General features: G+C 35.5%; 1 protein-coding gene across 7 annotated transcripts in view; it reads left to right on the forward strand.

The window, feature by feature from the left end:
* The window catches only part of Znf280d (zinc finger protein 280D), an 87925-nt gene that overhangs the window by 37710 nt on the left and 28427 nt on the right, over positions 1-21788 (forward strand). For all 7 annotated transcript variants that reach the window (XM_076576647.1, XM_076576652.1, XM_076576650.1 and 4 more), the window contains 8 exons: positions 5084-5307; positions 10229-10386; positions 10852-10952; positions 12078-12224; positions 14363-14497; positions 16273-16580; positions 16699-16839; positions 20567-20629. In XM_076576647.1, the coding sequence (XP_076432762.1) occupies positions 5084-5307; positions 10229-10386; positions 10852-10952; positions 12078-12224; positions 14363-14497; positions 16273-16580; positions 16699-16839; positions 20567-20629 (1277 nt within the window). The remainder of the gene's footprint in view (positions 1-5083; positions 5308-10228; positions 10387-10851; positions 10953-12077; positions 12225-14362; positions 14498-16272; positions 16581-16698; positions 16840-20566; positions 20630-21788) is intronic.

Here is a 21788-nt window from a genome sequence, read left to right on the forward strand (position 1 = left end):
AAGGTTTTATGTCAGCTTATAGTCAGTCTATTATGAAAGGAAGTCAGGGCAGGAACTCAAGGCAGGAACCTGGAGGCAGGAACTGAAGCAGAGACCTTGGAAGAATGCTGCTTACTGGCTTGCCTCTCATGGTTTGCTCAGCTGGCTTTCTTACACAACACAGGACTGCTTGCACAGGTATGGCACTGACCCTAGTTGGCTAGCCCCTCCCACATCAGACATTAATAAAAAAAATTGCCTCACAGACTCATCTATAGTCAATGTGATTGAGGCATTTTCTCAACTGAGGTTCCCTTTTCCCAGATGACTCTAGTTTGTGTCAAGTTTACAAAAAACTAATCAGGACACTTTTGCACTTGGAGAGATTGGTGACCTCTGTCCTAAATGTGTTTTTTGTTTTTGTTTTTTATATCTTTTAGCATTATTTATGATTACTTTTATTTGAAATTGCCAAAATGTTATATAATATTCAAATAGTAGAACCGCATACCATTTTATGAAAATAACATAATTCATAAGTGAATGTATGTATTTTATTCTTGTATATAATCTTTATTTCATAGTGGATATATACACAGTAATCAAATTTAGGAAGGGTAATTTTAAAACCATTGGGCAATTCTTTAGGCACAGAAAGACAAACACTCCATGATCTAAAAAAAGTTATCTCAAAAGTAAAATATTTTATTTGAGTCTAAGGAGGTTAAGGAAGAAGAGGATGGAGAGGTTAACAGTACTATGTTATATAGCTAGATAGGAGGTTCTTACGTTGTACAAGAACATAACATGGTAGGATGAATATAATTAAAAGCAACACATTTTATCAAAAAGAGAAAGGCTTTTTGAATGTGCTAATAAGGAAATGATAAAAGTTAAAGTAATGGTTATAATTATTACTGTTATTTGATCATTACCCAATGTAACCATGAGTCAAAACATAATGCTAAACTTTATAAAAGTTCCAGTTCTAGTCCCAACTTTAAGAAAATGGGTTAGGGGCTGGAGAGAGAGGTCAGTGGTTAAAGCACTTGCTCTCTTGCAGAGGACCTGTATTTGGTTCCCACACCCACACGGCTGCTCAGAACTATGTGTAACTTCAGTCCTATAAGGACCTGACACTCTAGTCTGGCCCCTAGGGGGACTCAACACACGTGCACATACATAAACGCAGGTGAACAATACACATAAAATAAAAATAAATCTTTTAATAAACATTTCAGTTACAGGATCTTTTAACTTTCTAGCTTGACAAGAACGAAGTGTAAATGGTGTCTGGTAACTTGTTAAACTACAGACTACAACCCGGAAGGTGTTTAATATGTACAGGAGGACTTAGCTCATCAAAAGAAGGCCTGCATACGTGAAAGACTGTGGAACAGGCTCAGAGCCAGAGTCACTGTATCGTCAAATAAAGTTGTGTAGTTTACTTTGGATCCTAGTATTGTGCCCTCCATATCTTACTATCTTTGATATTCAAACCAAAATCTAAACTTAATCCTTGTTTTTAACATTGTACTTGCGTTTTGAATGTTGTAGGATATTTTGATTTTGCTCAAGAACAGTCCCCTACTCCTTTCAGTATACCTTGTATGTTTTTACTTGTCATTTGTTTTTCATCTGTTTATTTCTTCTGGGGACCTAAATCTAAAATGCTATGGGATAGGTATTCTGAACAAGGATTTTTTGCTAATTTTAAAACTCTGATCCTGTCTTGTGATAGAAAATATTAAAGCAAGTAATTTATCATCTGTTATGTATATCATAATTTCTGAGTATGTTAGTGTGACCATTAACTTTCATAAATAGTGAAGTAGACATTTTTGGAGAGCACAAGTCTTGCACCACACCTTTCTGTAAGTCTTTTCATAGGTTCAGAAGAGAATCCCATACCAAGTAGAACATGGAGTGGCTTCCGCTGAAAGCCAGACCTAACATTTAGGCCGTAACATTAGCCCATTATACATTAGAAGACGCTGCATTAAAGAATTTTATAAATTCCAATTTTCCTGTGGTTTTTGTGATTTTCTTTCCACATAGGAGGGTTTTAAATAAGGATAATGCTTTGTCTGTTAAAATAATGCCATTGATGCACATACATAATATATAAATTTTAAGTAATTTCATTCCTGCAATCTCCCTCTGGACACCTGTCTTTCTTTGATTGAATCCAGGGCCGTGTGTATGCTGGGCAAGTGCTCTACCACTGACCTGCCATAGGCCTGGAGTGATTCTCTATAGTAGAGGGGTATAGTAGAGAAGTACCATGCTTCTCTTCCTTAAAATTAAGAGTAGCATTATTTCTACTAGTCTTATAAAAGTCCTTAGAAATAGCTTGATTTTCCTAATTTTGAGTTCATATATTTTAGCATATACCTCAGGAAAAAATCTAGAAATAAGGCTGGACCCTTAATCCAAGCACTCAGAGGCAGAGGCAGGCAAATCTTTGTGAGATCAAGGCCAGACTGGTCTACTTAGCAAATTACCAGCCAGCTGTTTCAAAACAACAACAAAAACCCCAACTGGGTTGGGTGGCTGTAGTTCCATTTTATCAGAGGGAAAAAGATCATCTTATTAGGATACTAATGTGCATATCCTTCAAAATAAGGTCTAACTATATAGCCCTGGCTGATCTGGAACTCACTCTGTAGACCAGGCTGGCCTTGAACTCACAGAAATCCATCTGTCTCTACCCTCTGAGAGCTGGAATTGAGCTACCATGCCCAGCTAACACTTACTTTAATTTTGTTTATGAGTGAAACCTCAACTGATAAATGTTGGTTATGTTCTTCTCTTATGAGATTTATTCAATATTTTTCCTACTTCCTTGATATATTTTAAATGTTGTTGATGTTTTTACTTTTGTGGGTTTAGAAATTAAAAAGTGGGCTGTGAAAAGAGTTTAAGCAATCAGCTCCTTACAGGAGTACCTAATCTCAGAACCCACATTTATAAAGGTCAGGGTACACCTTTAATCCCAGCACTCAGGAGGCTGAGGCAGGTGGATCTCTGAGTTCAAGGCCAGCCTGGTCTACAGATTGAGTTCCAGGACAGGCTTCAAAGCTACCCAGAGAAACCCTGTCTCAAAAAAACGAAAACAAAAAGGTCGGGGTGGTATTCATGCTGTAGTACAAGCTAGGTGGCTGGTGCTTGAGGAATGGCAAGAGGCTTGGTGTATGGCTTCCATAGACATGTGCATGTAGGTGTGCTCACACCCATATGTGCACACCTGCATTTACATAACACACAATATAAAAGATAAAAGTTGGAAAATGAAATATAGTAGGAATAATGTAACCTTGCAGAAAATGTTGTACATCTAAGGATCACTTGTGGTAAAAGAGGAAGTGGATGTTTTAACCATAGCATAGAATAATTTGTATTAAGGTTTTCAGATGCTGATTTAATAGCATACTTAAGAAACATTTACGCAGGTAGCCGGGCGTGGTGGCGCACGCCTTTAATCCCAGCACTCGGGAGGCAGAGCCAGGCGGATCTCTGTGAGTTCGAGGCCAGCCTGGGCTACCAAGTGAGCTCCAGGAAAGGCGCAAAGCTACACAGAGAAACCCTGTCTTGAAAAAACCAAAAAAAAGAAACATTTACATTATAAAACAATCACAGTATAAAACAGTGTTTCTTGTCAAAAAAAAAAAGCAAATAAAACTTCTTAGGCATTGCAGTTTAGGTGGTTGGAAGTAGTCCCAGGAATTTCTCTCTCTCTCTCTCTCTCTCTCTCTCTCTCTCTCTCTCTCTCTCTCTCTCTCTCTCTCTCTCTCTCTCTCTGTATATATATGTATGTGTGTATATATCTCTCCCTCCCTCCCTTTCTTCCGTCCTTCCTTCCAGTCATTTAGTTATTCATTGGATTTTTGGAGACAGGGTTTCTCTTTGTAGCCCTAGCTATCCTGGAACTCACTTTGTAGACCAGGCTGGTCTTGAACTCTGTGATCTATCTGCCTCGGCCTTCCATATGCTGGGATTAAAGGCGTGTGCCACCACTACCTGAAAGGAATTGCCATTTTAATAAGCACTTCTGAATTTTTTTAATGTAGATTTTTCTAGGTTTGCCCTCGAAGAAAAACTTACTAAAAAAAAAAGCCCTACAACTATACATTATGTACAATAAATAAATTACTTATATATTTATTTACAAAGTGCATATATGGAAAATTTCATACTACAACTAGTTTGTGACAACTTGATTTTATTACTGAGAAGTAAATTTCTTCTTCAAATGTTTAAGCATTCTGGATTTCAAGATGTACCAGATGCATTTGTCTTTGTATCCCAGATGGTTTTTAGTACCATGAATCTAGGGAATGGCGTTTAGCTGTGTAAAAGTCTAGTTTTCAACAGCTTAGCAAGTTGTGGCTTTTTTGGTTTTTTGAGACAGGGTTTCTCTGTGTATCCTTGGCTGTTCTGAAACTTACTCTGTAGACCAGGATTGACCTCGGCCTCCTGAGTGCTGGGATTAAAGAGGTGTGCACCACTACCATCCAGCAGGAAGTTTTCATATAGCCTGATACATCAAAGCATGTAACACTAACCTTCCTCCTGTATTATTGACATGGTTATGAAATGAATGATTTTTGGTTAAGAAACAAATGACTATTAAACATGTATCTAAGCAGGCAAATTGCATGGGAAAAGTTTATAGCCAAGTCCTAGTCTTAAGGTTTTTTTCATCTCTTTTTAAATTTTTGTTTTGTTAAGATAATGTTTATGGGCTGGCGAGATGGCTCAGCTGTTAAAGGTGCTTGCCGCCAAACCTGACGACTTGAGTTTGATCCCTGGAACCCACATGGTGGAAGGAAAGAACCGACGTCCGCAGGTTGTCCTCTGACCTCCACAAGTGCACTGTAGCACTTACACGCCCATACATAACACATACTCTAAACAAATAAATAATCTACTTAAAAAAAGATGTTTACTCTTCTAAACTTTTTAGAATGTCCACCATAGAATTTCACTATTTCTCCTAGATATCTTATCAAGCATAGTTTTATGTGGTTTAACTTTAATTGAAAACATAATTGTTTTTGCTATTATTTTGTAATAAATAAGGCATCTTTTTTTTCTCTTCTAGTATTGTTGTCCAGACATGATAAATAACTTTTGGGGATTGTCTAAAATAGAAATTTCAAATACAGCAAACGAAGCCAAGACTATTGATTCAGAGAAAGGAAAATTGATTATGTTAGTTAATGACTTTTACTATGGAAAACATGAAGGAGATGTTCAGGAAGAACAGAAGACTCACACAACTTTTAAGTGCTTCAGTTGTTTGAAAGTTCTCAAAAATAACATTAGGTATGTAAATATGTATTTTTACTTAATGAAAGTTGAAATACGAGAGCTGTGACCATTGTGTCTTTATCATACACTGTCTTGCCATTCCAGAGAAGCAATTCCAGGACATTCTCTTTTGTTGTGTTTCCAGATTCTCCTCTTAAATCTGCTGATTCTCTTTCTTTCATATGGCTTAAGAAAGGACAAAGATTAGTTTAATTTGGAGCAAAATGAATCTATTAGTTTTCTAGATATTTGTGTATTTTAATTTTTTTTTTAAGATTTATTTATTTATTATGTATACAGAAGAGGGCGCCAGATCCCATTACAGATGGTTGTGAGCCACCATGTGGTTGTTGGGAATTGAACTCAGGACCTCTGGAAGAGCAGTCAGTGCTCTTAACCTCTGAGCCATCTCTCCAGCCCGTATTTTTAATTTTCTAATGTCTCTGAATACTGTAATTTCTTCACAATACTAGAAGTACTTCTTCAAAAGTTCCCAGATTGATTTCCTCCTTACTATTACTATTTGATGCTCAAATCTTGCATTTTATATTTATCTTTTGTTGTTGTTGTTGTTGTTTTGTTTTTCAAGACATGATTTCTCTGTGTAGGTTTGGAGCCTGTCCTGGAACTCACTCTGTAGACCAGGCTGGCTTCGAACTCACAGAGATCCACCTGCCTCAGCCTCCCGAGTGCTGGGATTAAAGGTGTGTGCCACCACTGCCCAGCTTATATTTATCATCTTTATAATATATATCTAATGGGAATTGACATTTTTTTAGAGATGTATTAATCACAGAAGACATGTCTATTTTAATTTCAAATTTAAATAAAAATTAGGTATTTCATTTTTAATGGAACTTAAAAATTTTTATATTAATGTTTTAAATTTTAAGAATATATTCTTGGGCTGGAGAGATGGCTCAGCGGTTAAGAGCACTGGCTGCTCTTCCAGAGGACCCGAGTTCAATTCCCAGCAACCACATGGTGGCTCACAACCACCTGTAATGAGATTTGGTGCCCTCTTCTAGCTTGCAGGGACACATGCAGGCAGAATACTGTATACATAATAAATAAAAATTAAAAAAAAAAAAAAAGATTTATTAAAAAAAAAAAAAAAAAAGAATATATTCTTGTAGAGACATATATTATAAAAATACCACCTTTGCCAGGCTTGGTGGCGCACGCCTTTAATTTCAGCACTCAGGAGGCAGAGGCAGGTGGATCTCTGGGAGTACGAGGCAGCCTAGTCTACAGAGTGAGTTCCAGGACAGGCTCCAAAGGTACATGGATAAACTCTTGTCTCAAAAAACCAAAAATAAATAAATAAATTAAATTAAATAAAAAATCTTATATAAGAATAACAAGAAGTCATCAGGCAGCGGTGGTCCACACCTTTAATCTCAGCACTTGGGAGGCAGAGGCAGGCAGATCTTTGTAAGTTTGAGTCCAGCCTGGTCTAAAGAGAGGGTTCCATGACAGCCAAAATTCCACAAAGAAACTGTCTCAAAAAAAACCAAAAAATATTTAAAAGAAAGAAAAGGAAAAGAAAATATGCTACATATATACAATGGATATATACATATATACATATACAATTGTATATATATATATATATATACAATGCTCAGCAGAGAAAAACAATGACATCATGGAATTTGCAGGCAAATGGATGGAACTAGAACATAACATCCTGAGTGAGGTAACCCAGACTCAGAAGGACAAATATTGTATGTAGTCACTCATAAGTGGATACTAGATATAAAGCATAGAACAATCAGACTGCAGCCCACAGATCCAGGGAGGCTACCTAGCAGTGAGGACCCTAGGATGACTGCAGCTTATAAGTTTTGGTGTTGCCTGATCACTGGGCAAGCTTTAGTGAAACATTTCACTATTAGGATAAGAATTTGTATCGTGTCATGCTGATGAAAGAATATGCTGGCTGTACTTTCAGGAGGGGAGGCTTAAACCTTTTTAGATTATGGATTAGCCTATAGAAAAATGTCTGCTGTAAATCAAGCAGTGAAGGGTAAGATGAATAGGAATCTCACTTACACAACTTAAGTAAAACATCGCTCTCTGAACAGATGAAGATAGGTTTCTTCTGTATCCCAGAGTCTAATCAATATTTATGTGTATAATTCAGTTAATATTTGCTTTAAAAGGGCTTATTGGGAAATGTTATCATTTTTACTATTTTCTACAGAGAAAATATTTTCCAAATTCAAATAACTCTAGATTTTGGAATTATAACCTGTTTTTATATTTAAAAAAAAAAACAAAAAACAAAAAACAAAAAAACAAAACATTTAACTGGAAAACGCTGAAGGCGACTGAACTCAATGTTGTATTTACATATCTATATCTGTGTAAAATAATGATTGTAAATGTTTGTTTAAAAAGGTGAAATGCGAATTTAACAAGAAGTTACAGATATTCAACACTGTACACAAACTCTTGTGTTACAAATAAATATTTATGCTTCTAAAAAAGAAAATAACAAGAAGATATACTGAATGATAGTTTTCATTTATTATATACTCTAAAATTTTTATTAGGAAAGACTTTTTTACTCTTTTCAATTAAAAACTTTAAAATAAATTCATCAAAAATGTTTAAGTTTTACATTGGACACTTGCCATCTTTTTCTACCTGTATTTATTATACTTGTTTTGTTATTTTCCTTTATCCTTCTTTTAAACAATCTGATTTTTTAAAATTAATTAAGCTGTTGATAAAAATGGATTTTTCTTTTTATGTACATTTCTAAATAAATTACAGACATGAGTGTACTTTTTTTAGTTAATTTGTACTTCAGGAGTGGATGTGGGACAAATTTTGAGAGAGATGAGAATATAATAAAATCATATACAAAACTCAACTCTCAAACAAATTAAAAAGATATTGTATACAAACATACACACATCTTTTACATTTACTGACGATCTTGTGGAATTAGCAGCATTTTGTACACCAACAATTACCTCTTGGTGTCCAGAGTTCATTCATTTCTCTGCCTTCGGTGGCTTGCTGCTACAATGATGCTCACAGGTTTCTCTGAGATAATGCTTTGTACATTCCCCAAGCTCTTACACTACACTACTTCACCTCCTTCAAGAGCTAGTGGTCCCGGTGGTTTAACAGGGAAACCGCTTTGGAGGTAATTCTGAAGCAGTATTGAAGTAGAGCCCCACCACTTAGTTCCATAGTCTTACCATTACAAGATTCAGTCAGGAGATAGGTCATAAAGTGTACAAGTGTGATTCACTGTCTTCATTCCCTGCTAAATATGATAATACATGCTGCAATTTATTTAGCAGAGTGTTTTTTAAGATTAGCCCATTTAATATTCAACACGAAAAGTAACTTTTCCTAGGAATTATTTCAGGGCATTAGTTCCATAGGTTTATATTATTAGAATATTTAGAAAATTTAAACCTATTACCTTTCCTAACACAGAGGGACTGAACATTGAAAACTATTAATTAGGAAATGTAACATTAATGGTAAATACCTCATGATCAAAGGAATTAAATACATAGTATTTTTTGCCCCAGTTTTTCTCTCTAAAATCTGGGAAGGCGAAGTAGCTTTTTGTTATCTTGTTTTTGTTTTTGAGATAAAAGCTTGCTATATAGCCCTGGCAGGCCCAAAACTCACAGAGATCTGCCTTTTGGCTCCCAAGTGCTAGGATAGGTATTTGTCACCATGCCTGTGGCCTTGCGGTTGTTTATAATTTCTATAATGGTAAGAAACACATCAACATTTCTGTCCTGACTTGTTATTATTACAGGTTTCCATTACTGTTTTGTCTCCTATTGGGTGTCACTAAAAACAGGTCATTGTAAGAAGTTCGCCTTTTCCCCCTGTTCTCACACATTGATCGAGAACTATGCATTCCAGTTAGGTCTTATGCAGACATTAAGAGAAATAAACCAGCTAGTTAATGCGTTACTTTATATAAATATACTTTAGTGTATTTAGCTTCAAGGTGTGAGCTGAAAGTTTACTGGCTGGTGGTATTTTGCCTATATGTAAATATTTAACCAAGATTAGGGTTTTCTGTTTGTCTTTGTAGAGCTAGTATTAAAACCAAAGGAAAAAAGGGTATTTCAAAGTGTATTACAACCTGCTTTGAAGAGCTATTCTTTAGAGATAGGAAAAAGAGATAGATGGTACAGCCTTCATGATGGCTGTTGTCTGGATTGATAGCATTATCATATAGTTTCATGGTCATTTCCTTTGAACCTCCAACTGAATAATTTTATTAATAGTTGACCCAGTCAAAAAATTATTTGATCAAGTGATATTACTTTCTAATTCAGCCAAAACCTTCAGTACATTCCTTTAAATAGGTATTCCCATTTAAATCATACTGAGCTGAGGGTCATAGTTCTGCTCATAAGAAGCCTTGTAGGGATGCTGAAATAGCAAAGTGTAAAACTGAAAAATGGAGATTGCTTTCCAAAGGGTACAGTCTGCAAATTAAAATAAAGTTTATGCTAACAGTAAACAGTGTCAGTAAATAAAATGAAAAGTTCTTGTAATTGTAGTCATTAAAACTGCTATTATATGCATTTAAAAACATAGATACAAGTAAAAAATACTAGTAGCTGGAATTTATTGTGTATCTTCAAGGTCTTAAAGGATTTTCTCCATGACTAGCTGCTTTTGCTGATAGGATTCTCTTCCATTATTAAATTTTACAATGTTAATAGTAGTTCACATGGCAAAGAAGCTTGTTGTTTTATCTAAAAACAGTCAACTAAAACTTGACATTTGAAAACAAAGATGAAAAAAGGTGTCTACTTAGCCACTTCAGGTCATTATTTAAAACATGCACTTTTGTAGAGATATTGAAGATTTTGAGTAATAGTCACTAGTTATAGTGGAGTGTTTTAATTGGAGTCTTTGCACCTGTTGACAATCTTTCCAGGTTTATGAACCACATGAAACACCATTTAGAACTTGAGAAGCAGAGCAGTGAGAGCTGGGAGAAGCACACCACTTGCCAGCACTGCTACCGCCAGTTCCCCACTCCCTTTCAGCTACAGTGCCACATCGAGAGCACGCACACGCTCCTTGACTTTTCTAGTAAGTTCCAGCTGCCGTTCAGTGTCAGATGTTCCTGCCTCCGACTGCTGAAGCTGAGCAAATCTTGAGAAAATTGTTACAGAAATAAGAACAAGAAATAGACTTTGAATTTGGGGGGCAAAACTGAAAAAGTTTACTGACTCCACCTGCTTCAGTTCAATTGCCGCTGTGTGTCTCGGTATGCTACATGATTCAGGCGGGTCATTTGGTGCTGAGTCAGTAGGAAGATGAACATGCCTTTGCGGAAGTGCTAGACGAGGAGTTAGAGGAACTGACCTGCGCTGTGTGTGTGTGTGTGTGTGTGTGTGTGTGTGTGTGTGTGTGTGTGTGTGTGTGTGTGTGTGAGTGACTGCTCACGACCTCTGACTGCTGCTTCTGCGATACACTTGTTGATACTGTTATCCAAAACGAACCTTCTATTTATGTACTAAAGTGTTGTAATGACTTTCTCCCTCCGATTTATAGCCATTTGTAAAATCTGTGAGCTGTCGTTTGAAACTGAACAGATTCTTTTACAACATATGAAGGATAATCATAAACCTGGTGAAATGCCATACATCTGCCAGGTAATCCATGCTTTACAATGGTATTAACTCTTTGTTGTTTTGGTGTTCAGATTTGTAGGCATTAGATAAGTTATTAGAATTTTTTCTTTTAGTTAAGGGGCCAAACAGTAAACATTGAGTTTTAGAGTCACAGCCAGTCAACTCTCCCTTTGTGGCAAGTCAGCAATGAGAGTGAGAAAATGAATGGATATGTTTGTGTTCTAACAAAACTTTAGGGATTCTGATTTTTGAATTTCATATGATTTTCATGTGTGGTGAAATATATTGGTCTTTTTTGCCATTTAGGTAAAAGTGGTAGCTAAAATTAATCCCTCCTACTTAATTTACTAGTGTAAAGTTTCTTGGCATAACTAATACATTATATGAGGGGAAGGTTGTAAACTAGATTTAGCCAAAGGCTGCTCTTTGCTTCTAAGCACTAGAAAGAGAGGAATCCTGCCAGAAAAATAAATGTGGATTTACCTTTCCCTAGAAGGAATAATGCACTCATATGACCAGTGTGCAAATGCTTAGTTATACAGAGCTCTGTCTAGTGCTTGGGACAAGTATTTCTTCAATTTGAAGGAATAGTAAAGCAAGAGAAAGATGAATTGCCACTGTCACAGCTTGTAGGCTGTATTTATAATCTGATGGCAAGTACTGTTTTATGTAGAGATAAAGTATTTTATAGAATTCAAACCTCCAGAAGGTTTCAGAGCTTCAAAATTCAAGATAAATAGGGTGATAGAGAATGATCTGATAAAAATGAAGTTACCTATTATTTTGGGAAGCAGTCTTGAGCTCTGAAGGGTCACCTTTTTCTGCTTTTTGGTGCCTTCATTAGTGTGCTTCTTGCATGCATAGGCATCAGAGCTGGATTGGTAGTACATAATCTTAACAAATGATTCATCATTGCCAGATGGTGGTAGCACATGCCTTTAATCCCAGCATTCGGGAGGCAGAGCCAGGCTGATCTCTGTGAAGTTGAGGCCAGCCTGGTCTACAGAGCGAGATCCAGGACAGGCACCAAAACTACACAGAGAAACTGGCTTGAAAAATCAAAAAAAAAAAAGATTCATCATTGTTACTTTGTAGTTGCAAATTGGTTACGAATTTTCTATTTTAACATAACATTTTTATTTCTAGGTTTGCAATTACAGATCATCATTATTTTCTGATGTAGAATCTCATTTTAGAACATCGCATGAAAACACTAAGAATTTGCTATGTCCATTCTGCCTCAAAGTTATTAAAATTGCCACACCCTATATGCATCATTACATGAAGCATCAGGTGAGTTTAATAATTCTTATTTTTTCATGTTACCTGATTATCACTCAGAATATTAAGTTTGTTCTTCAAAGGGAGTGAAGTTGTTCCACATATACAGGTGATTTAGAGTATGTACAGAATCACTTGTAAAACTTCTACTTCTTTCCTTGCTTCTTTTCTAGTGATTCTTGGCATATAAATAGTGATGAGTCTCAAAGATAACAAAAAAATAGAAAGTCTACGATTGAGACAAAACAGAAGGCAAATGGAATACAGGAAAGATTGGCTATCTCAGGGTCTCGGTAGATATGGGAATGATTTGGAAGTGCACTCTCAAGAGGAGGAGAAAAATGAGTTAGAATTGAGAAAGACTCAAAATTGAGAACTCTTAATCTTGTTTCCTCTTTGTCTTGTGTCCCCCAGTGTCTAGACCCCTGGTGTTATAAGACATGTTGTCATTGTTGACCTAGAGTAATGTTTCGTAGTTACATGTCAGAGGAAACAAGAGCTCAGCCAGTATTTGAACTGCCAGAGCATAGCTTGTTTCCTGAATGACTTCTCCTAGCTTTAGTTTCTGAAACTCTTAGTAGTTGTTGGATCCTGGTAAATTTGACAAATGCCAAGTTTACAAAATTAAAGAGTTTTATCTTTTAAAAAAGGATTTTTCAGGCCGGGCGGTGGTGGCGCACGCCTTTAATCCCAGCACTCGGGAGGCAGAGGCAGGCGGATCTCTGTGAGTTTGAGGCCAGCCTGGGCTACCAAGTGAGTTCCAGGAAAGGCGCAAAGCTACACAGAGAAACCCTGTCTTGAAAAACCAAAAAAAAAAAAAAAAAAAAAAAAAAAGGATTTTTCAGAACTTAAAAAAAAGTGTAGTATGTGTCATTCTCCAATTTCTCTGACCACTGGATTCTTTATTTGAGGAATAGCTATTATTGAATCTTCATAAACAGAGACACTATTCTTGATACTCTATTTCATCTTTGGGTTTTAATTTTTAAAAGGAGAATAGATATGAAGAAATCTCTTATTTCATTATAAGGTTTTTAATCGTATTTGCTCAGATACTTCACCTAGTTCAGGAGTGCTAATTTGGTACAATTATACAGTGTGCAATAAGCAGGTCAGAGTAATGCCACTTTCCCCAGACGTTTAATATTACCACTTCTTGGTACTCATTAATCATGGGTGACTAACGGTAATCATTGTAGACAGCACAGCCACAGAATGTTTTCTTACTGCAGAAAGTTTATTGAATAACACTGCTTTCATTTCTTAGAAGTAGCCAGTTAAATTTGGTTTTAGAGAGGTAATTTTATCCATATACAGACCAATGGGAAATAGCAAAATTTTAAAAATAACATTTAAAAAATGATGTATGTGTGTGGGTATGTGCACATGGTAGGAATTGAACTTGGGTCCTCTGGAAGAGCAGTACAAGCACTTAACTCTCCAGCCTCCAAATAACATTTTTCTACATAAAAACATAGAATAACTCATTTTTACAGTGTCAGATCTTTAAATGTTTGACTTGTGACTAAAAGACATTTCATATCAATTTTTAAGATTTTCCCTTTACGGTGTTGTTGTTTGTTTGTTTGTTTTTGAGACAGCATTGCACTATGTAGCTCTGGCTGTCCTAGGACTCACTATGTAAACCAGGTTGGCCTCAAACTCAGTGATCCACCTGCCTCTGCCTTCTGAGTGTTGGGATTAAAGGTGTGCCCCATCACATCTGACTAGGATTCTCATCAGAACCTGTTTATATAACTTTCATAATTTTGTTTTAAAGATTTATTTATTTTTATTTATATGTATCAGTGTTTTGCTCTCATGTATGTTTATGCACCACATGCGGAGGCCATAAAGGATGTTGGGTCCCCTGGAACTGGAGTTAACATAACAGACAATTGCTAGCCACCATTTGGGCGCTAGCAATCAAACCCATGTCCTCTGGAAGAGCAGCTAGTCAGCTAGTGCTTTTCACCATGAGCTGTTTTTTCAACCCTCATGTTTAATTGCTGTGTAACAGATACTCTTGAGATCCAATTGGAAATGAGATGATTCTTTGATATTATTTATTGTAGTAAAGTATCATTAAAACTAAGAGTTTCAGAACAGAATTTGTGGCTATAGAAACTATTTTCTTTTTTTTCTAATAGAAAAAGGGAATACATCGTTGTACCAAATGCAGATTACAGTTTTTGACGTGCAAGGAGAAAATGGATCACAAGACGCAACATCACCGAACATTTGTAAAACCCAAGCAGCTAGAAGGACTGCCCCCTGGAACAAAAGTATGTTCAAATGCATGGTATTATTTCATTTGTATACTAAAAACTAACTCCTGCCTAGTTTTATTTATGGAACAAAATGTTAGAAAATGACTTCTGATTTTTATTAAGACTAACTAATTTTACATTTTACTGCTTTTATGCTTAGAAAAACATCTACCCATTGTTTTTAGTTTAGTGGTGGGAGTATTCCTTCATAAAAAGTGCAACTGAATAAACTGCTCCCTTGATCAGTGAGTTATTTCAATACTGTATGGCTATTTGAGCTTTTCTAGTTAGTAGTATATGTATTAGTTTTAATAGCTGAGCACCAAGGCATTTGATATCAGGAATCATACTCTTTCATTTATCTTTGTATCTCCAGCATCTTTTAGAGTGCCTAATGCTTCAGGTTCTCAGATGTTTGTTGAAGTTGTTATTGCTGAGTCTGCTCTCAAAGAAGCAAATTCTGCTGCTGGACAGCATTGTGAACAAACACTTGTCTGACTGTAAATTGATGATTGTAATTTACTGTTCCCTTTTTGCCTTATATACATCTGTTTTCTCTGACTTCTTTATATACAGTCAGCTCTTGAATATTTGCTCCAGTGGAGGGAAAACAGAGGCATGGATAATCCAAAGTGAAACAATCCCCAAAACATTTATATTTGCCTTTGGGTACTTACCTTTGAATGTGGGTATGTCTTTTATTTGAATTGACTAAATAATATAAAGCCATGCTCTGAAGACTTAGAGCAAGAGGAGCTAGCCAGCATCCTTCCCTGCAGTCCATTCATTTCATGCTGGGACTACACATGCAGAATACTAATGTAAGCAGTGCAGTCCTCTCATTTCTTCCCATATTAATAGTAATAATATTAATGATACTAAATGTTTTTATAGCACCTTAGAATTACCTAATTCTAAGTGTGCTTTTTCATATATTTTATTAATTCATACAGCAGTAAATGATGTACATAAAGCCAGTATTACCCTATGTGACAGATATGAAAAGGCTTAAGATTCAGTTACTTTTGCAAGGCCATATAGCTAGGAAGGCAGATTTAACTTCAGTTCTTTTGATTCTTGGTCTAGTGTTCTTGCACATCACACAAGCTATGTGTTAATAGGACTTCATCATTGGCTGTCCCTCAGATGTGAGGGGAGTATAGTCAAGTGATTAATGAAAATGTTGGTAGATGATTCCATTTTCATTGTCAACCAACAGATGTAACAGAATATGTTGTTTCTGAACAGGAAATAATAAGCCTTATTAGTTTTTTTAAAGAATTTTAAATGTTATATTTTTCCTTACAGTATAATGAGTTGATACAACCACTTGCATAAATCCTAGGCAGTGTGATCCAGAAAGAACAAGTCGATATTTGTTTGATACTGATAATTTCAAAGGGTAACAGGCCTTTCTAGGGTTACTTTTTTCAGTCTTTATTACTTAAGGTTTGGGTTCTTGTGTTTGGAAATTACTTTTAGTTACATCAGAGCATAAAAATAGCAATGAAATGTGATCTTCTTAGAGTCATACAATTTGTATTAATCTTATTAATTAATACAACGTTAACATACAACTGATTATAATATGAAGCATACAACTGATTATAATTTGAAATATATGAATCGATAATCTAATTGAATTGAATTCATTTAACTGATTGAATATTTAAAGCAAATAGATGACTAAACCTAGTTAGTTATCTGTGCTTTTTAAAAACTACTTGAGATTTAGTTTATTTTATATGGTGGTTAATTCTTTTAAGTAAATATTTTCTTCATTTTTGTAGGTTACTATTCGAGCTTCAGTTGGACCTTTAACTTCAGGATCTTCCACTACGCCTTTCATCAGTGCAAGCACTTCCACCCTCCAGCTCTCACCTCCAAGGACTGAAAATGTCCCTTCCAAAAATCCCACTAAATTGAATACAAGTACACCGAATACAGCTGTATCTGACTCCAGTAAACCTAACGAAAGCAAGCCTAATGGAAGTAAATCTAAGAACAAGTCCAAAGTCTGTACCACGCAGAAGAGACAGAGCACGGTGGCTAATAGTAATAGAAAAAGCCAAGTGAATACAGCACTGAGGAACTTAAGGTAATGCTGTTCTCCTGATAGACACTCCCAGTTTAAACTCAGTATAGCAACATTATGTTTAGTAATAGCCCTCTCTGACTATTTTTGTTTTAAAATATCTTTTTTATGTCTCCACAAGGTTACGTCGAGGTGTTCACGAGTGTATTGAGTGTTGTTCTGAAATAAAAGATTTTGCAAACCATTTTCCTACATATGTCCACTGTAGTTTTTGCAGATACAACACTAGCTGTAGCAAAGCCTATGTAAATCATATGATGAGGTAAGATGAGTTCAGTCAGTGTTTTGCCTATTATAATTACAATTGACGAAGCTTTTGTTTTGTTCTAATACAGACAAGTCAAATTGTCTGTATTAGAAGCCTAGTAGTCTTTTCTGTTATAACAAAGCAAATCAAGAAATTACTGTATGAATTCCCTGAAAATGTTTAAAATGGTTATTTTCAAACATAAATTTAAATGTTTTAAGTATGTTTAACTGACAAATCCGTGTACTCTTGTCACTGTCCTTCTCCTCAAAGCAGTAAGAGACTTGAGAATTTTCAGTGATGCTAGGAACTTCATTGGGTTTGTTCCCTGACATCTTTCTCTGTAGTCCATTTGTCTGTCAGCCATGTGTCCATCTCTGAAGCGTTGTTACCTCTGTTCAGTGAATGTCACGATGCCACTGGTGGCATTCTTTCCAATAGTGTATCCATTCTACACCTGTCATTTGTGCTCTGACAGATGAATTCTTAGGAGTCGCATTTGGATATTACTATTATTGAACCCATTCTTCTTCCTGGGTAGATTTTTAAAGTATATATCTTTTAAGATTGTGTTTTTATTTATGCATATGTGTGTTTGTCTTTGTGAGTGTATGCCACTTGTATATGGTGCCTGTGGTTACCGGACAGGGTGTCTGGAGCTAGAGTTAGAGGCAGTTGTGAGCTGCCTTTATGGGTACTGGGGACTTAACCTGGGTCCTCTGAAGAGAAGGAAGCACCATGGATTTTTATTTTTAAAGAACAGTCCTGGTTGTCCCCATATAAATAAACCTGATATATTGCTTATCCAAAATGATACTGTTATGAGGGTTTTTGGATAAAATTCATGTATAACTGAGTTTAAGTCATAGCCTGGCTTTCTTGTTGCTTTTTGATTATTGCCAGATATTGCTTTCAAGTGTCATCCTACCTTGAAGGTGGCTTCAGTACTTTCCCCAGTTCTCTGTCCTTGGTGACCAGCCTGGCCTCCTGGTGCCCTATCGTATACAGTCCCTGCACTGGCATAAGTGTTGAAGTCCTCTTTCTCACCTACTAGAACCATTGGAATACCTGCCTGCGCTTCATTCCTTTGAATGCCTGTGAACCTGTGGTGTTCAGTCTCTGTCAAGCTCTGTTGTCTCTGTTATCATCAGGGTCATTATTTTCAGTCCTATTTTGTTTTCTCATTTGCTCTTTGGCCATGTTCATTGTCATAAAGGACAACATAACTTTGAATCTATTCTCCTTTCCCCTTTCTTTATATTATGTTCAGTTCTGAAATATATGTGTCATTCATACCAGTCTTACTTCATAGTAGAAAGTTTTAATTATTGTATATGTGTATGTATGCACACACACATGCATGGGTATATTAGGGGTGTACTAAGGTTGTACACAGGAGCATGGGTGAGGGTCAGCCTTTCTATTTTTGTTCAGCATTATTTGACTCTCTGTGGTTATTTGTGTTTTCAAATGTATCTTAAGTGGTTTTTTTTTTTTTTTTTTAAGTTTCTCTGAAGAATAGTATTGGGATTTTTATTGGGATTGCATTGAATCTGTATATTCCTTTTGGTAAAATGGCCATTTCACAATATTAATTTTTCCAATTCATTAGCATGGAAAGTCTTTCCATCTTCAGGTTTCTTCCTCAGCTGCTTATGTGTTTCAAAGTTTTCGTTGGAGAGGTCTTTCAGTTCCTTTGTTATGGTTATTCCAAGATGTTTGTTAGTTTCTTTAAGGCTATTTTTTCTGCTTGATTTCTTTCTTTCTCAGCACGTTTTCCTTTTTTCTTTTTTCTTTCTTTCTTTTTTTTTTTTTTTTTTTTTTTAATTTAAGGCAGGTGTTTCACTGTGTAGCCCACATGGGCCTTGAACTTAAAATTCTCTTGTTTCAGCCTCCCGGGTACTAGAATTACAGGTGTGTGTCACCACATCTGACTTCCCCCCTTTTTTTATTAATATACAAATTTGTGGAATTTGTTTTAAATCTAGATAATAAGAAGAGAGGCAATATAAATTTGTGGAATTTGTTTTAAATCTAGATAATACAAAGAGAGGCAATATAAATTCTTTTATTTATAGCTAGGGGGTCAGATAACTTAAAAATTATTATCAATATTTTAATGGTACAAATTGTAGGCATATTTGAAAGTCATCCTAAAGACCTTAAGGTGTAATTTAATCTCACTTTCCTAATAGGTAATAAAGCAAAAATGGTATTCTTAGCTGAAGAAAGATCATTTTTGAATTTTATTTTTTAGATAATATTTGATTCAGGTATTTTATGAATCAGACAAAATCTTAGACTAGTTCCTCAAAGGAACAATCATATGCAAATTTTTCCAAATAATTTTGATTCTTCTCAACTTACTGATATAAAAAACTGTTTTTGTAATACTGTTATACAGATACACGTAAATTCTTTACTAATACTTTTACTCAAATTGAAGAAAAAACCATTTGAACTCTTCTGAGAATATGAAATCTTTGAAGAATATTTCCCAAGTTTGCAGCTAGCCAGAATAGTTGTTTTTCTGTATATACAGCCTATTTTATATATCACCATTTGCCTGAGTGTGCATTATAATCAAACTTTGTTAAAGCCCCCACTGCCAGAGATTAATCCAGTAGGTTTGTGGATAACCTGAGACTTGACATTTCTAGATAAGTACTCAGGTGATGCTGGTACTGTTGTGTGTGACTTCACTTTTAGAAATAACTGTGCTAAACCAGCCCTGACTTCTAGTACAAGACAGAGTACAAGGACATATAAGACCTGTGATCATGGGGCTAAAAGTGTAGTTAGTGACCTTTTTTGTTCTGTGTGGAGAGGAGGCATCATTTTAACTTAGAAGTCCTTAGTTTCATTTTGTTTTTTAAACTGCTGCTGGTAATCTCAAAGACATCTATTGAAATGTTTGACTTTAAAAATATAAACAGTAGCCTTAAGTTCAAGTAGTATTTTACTTCTATATCTTTTAAATTTTTTGAAATTCATTTGAATACCCTTTCATCTATGTAAGCATGCTAAGACTTCAAAGTGGTAAATTATTACTGATAATCATTCATCTTATAGTGAAAATATATCATTCGCAGAAACTTAAAATTGTTTTCAATGTTTAATAGAAAAAAATTTAGTTTAATGATCTGTACTGTTTTATTTCCCTTTTTCTGTAACAATGAGGTATTGATTGGGAATATGATTAGTGAAAATAGATGTCAACAGAGAAAACACAAGGATGTCACCCACATTATTGGGAAGACGTCTCAGCAGTTAGGAGCACTCACTGCTTTTTCAGAATGCTAGGATTCTGTTCCCAGTATCCATGCAGCAGCTACAACCTTCTGTACCTTTCTTTCCAGGAGATTCAGTGCCTTCCATGGGCAACAGGCACACACCTACTTTACAAACATACATATGGGCCAAATGTCCATATACATAAACTAAAATAAAAATTTAAAGTGAAACAAAGGATATAGTCACACATGGTGGTACACACCTTTAGTTCCAGTTACTCAGAGGTCAAAGTAGGAAACGGCCCTTGGCCCATTAATTTAATACCAGTGCATAGAGGTCCCATCTTGAGAGGAAGGGGGCGATAATAACTTAAACAGAAATGAAAGTGATATTCTCATCATGCTATTTTGTTTAAAAATAGAACCTTAAGTATAGGCTTTAAATGTATTTATAAATCAGTGTAACTTTCTGTTCAGTAAAAGTATTGTAATCATTTTTGTCTTTCCAGCTTTCATAGTAACCGTCCAAGTAAAAGGTTTTGTATATTTAAGAAGCATTCAAAAAATCTCAGGTAAATGAGTTACTTCTGTAGTCTTTCTGTTGAACAATGATTGTAATTTTTGCCTTATGTGATAACTTTTTAAAGCTAGAATTGGCATACTGTATTAGTTACTTTCCTGTTGCTATGATGTGAACACCTGCAACACCTTAAAGAAGAAAGGGTTTCTTTTTGGCTCAATTTGAAGGTAGTCTGTCATGGGGAGGTGGAGTGACTGATTACATTGTGTCTGCAGTCAGAAAGCAGAGTCTGAGTACTACCACTTGGCTCCTTCCCTTTTATTCTATCCAAGATCCAAGCTGTGGGATGGTATACCTATATTTATTAGTGGGTCTTCCCAGGTCACTTAACCTAGAAACCCCCTCACAGAAATGCCGGGGGTTTGTTCGTTCATTTGTTTGTTTGTTTCTTTCTTTTTCTTTCTTTCTTTCTTTTCTTTTTTTTTTCTTTTTGGTTTTCTGAGACAGGGTTTCTCTTTGTAGTTTTGGTTCCTGTCCTGGAACTCCTCTGTAGACCAGGCTGGCCTTGAACTCACAGAGATGCGCCTGGCTGTTTTCTTAATGCTTTCAGATTAATCAAGATTAAGCATTACACATGCCATATTCTTCATGTGTTTAACAATAATCTTAATAAATTTTAGTATGTTGTTTATCAGTCATATAGTTAATATGTGTACATTTTCAGTACTTAAAAACTAATCCCATTTATTAGTAATCGTTCCAATTTCCTTTAAGTTCTGCCCATCCCCAAGCAACTGTAAATGTACTTTGTGTTGGTATAAACTCATCCATTCTGGGTGTTTTGTAAATAAAGGGGTGGTCATTAGTGACTGCCTATCAAGGTTCATCCATGGTGTAGAATAAAGCAGTACTTACTTAAATTGATGAGTAGTATTTTATTTAACTTTATGGATATAGCATAGGTTATTCATTTGGTTAGTTTTGTATTTTGAGGTCATTATAGATATGTTGCTCTGAACACTTTTGTATAAGGTTTCACAAACACCCATTTCTCTTTTGTGTGTAAGTAGGATAAGGTTTGCTTGGTTACATTCTCATTCCCTGGTAAGCCTTTGAGAAACTGATAGATTGTTTTCATCATAGTTTCATTGTTTTACATACTCACTAGTACTGTGTAAGAGTTACACTTTTCTCTATCATTCCTAGCACTT

The sequence above is a fragment of the Peromyscus maniculatus genome, chromosome 7 (genome assembly GCF_049852395.1).
Source record: "Peromyscus maniculatus bairdii isolate BWxNUB_F1_BW_parent chromosome 7, HU_Pman_BW_mat_3.1, whole genome shotgun sequence".
NCBI lineage: Eukaryota > Metazoa > Chordata > Mammalia > Rodentia > Cricetidae > Peromyscus > Peromyscus maniculatus.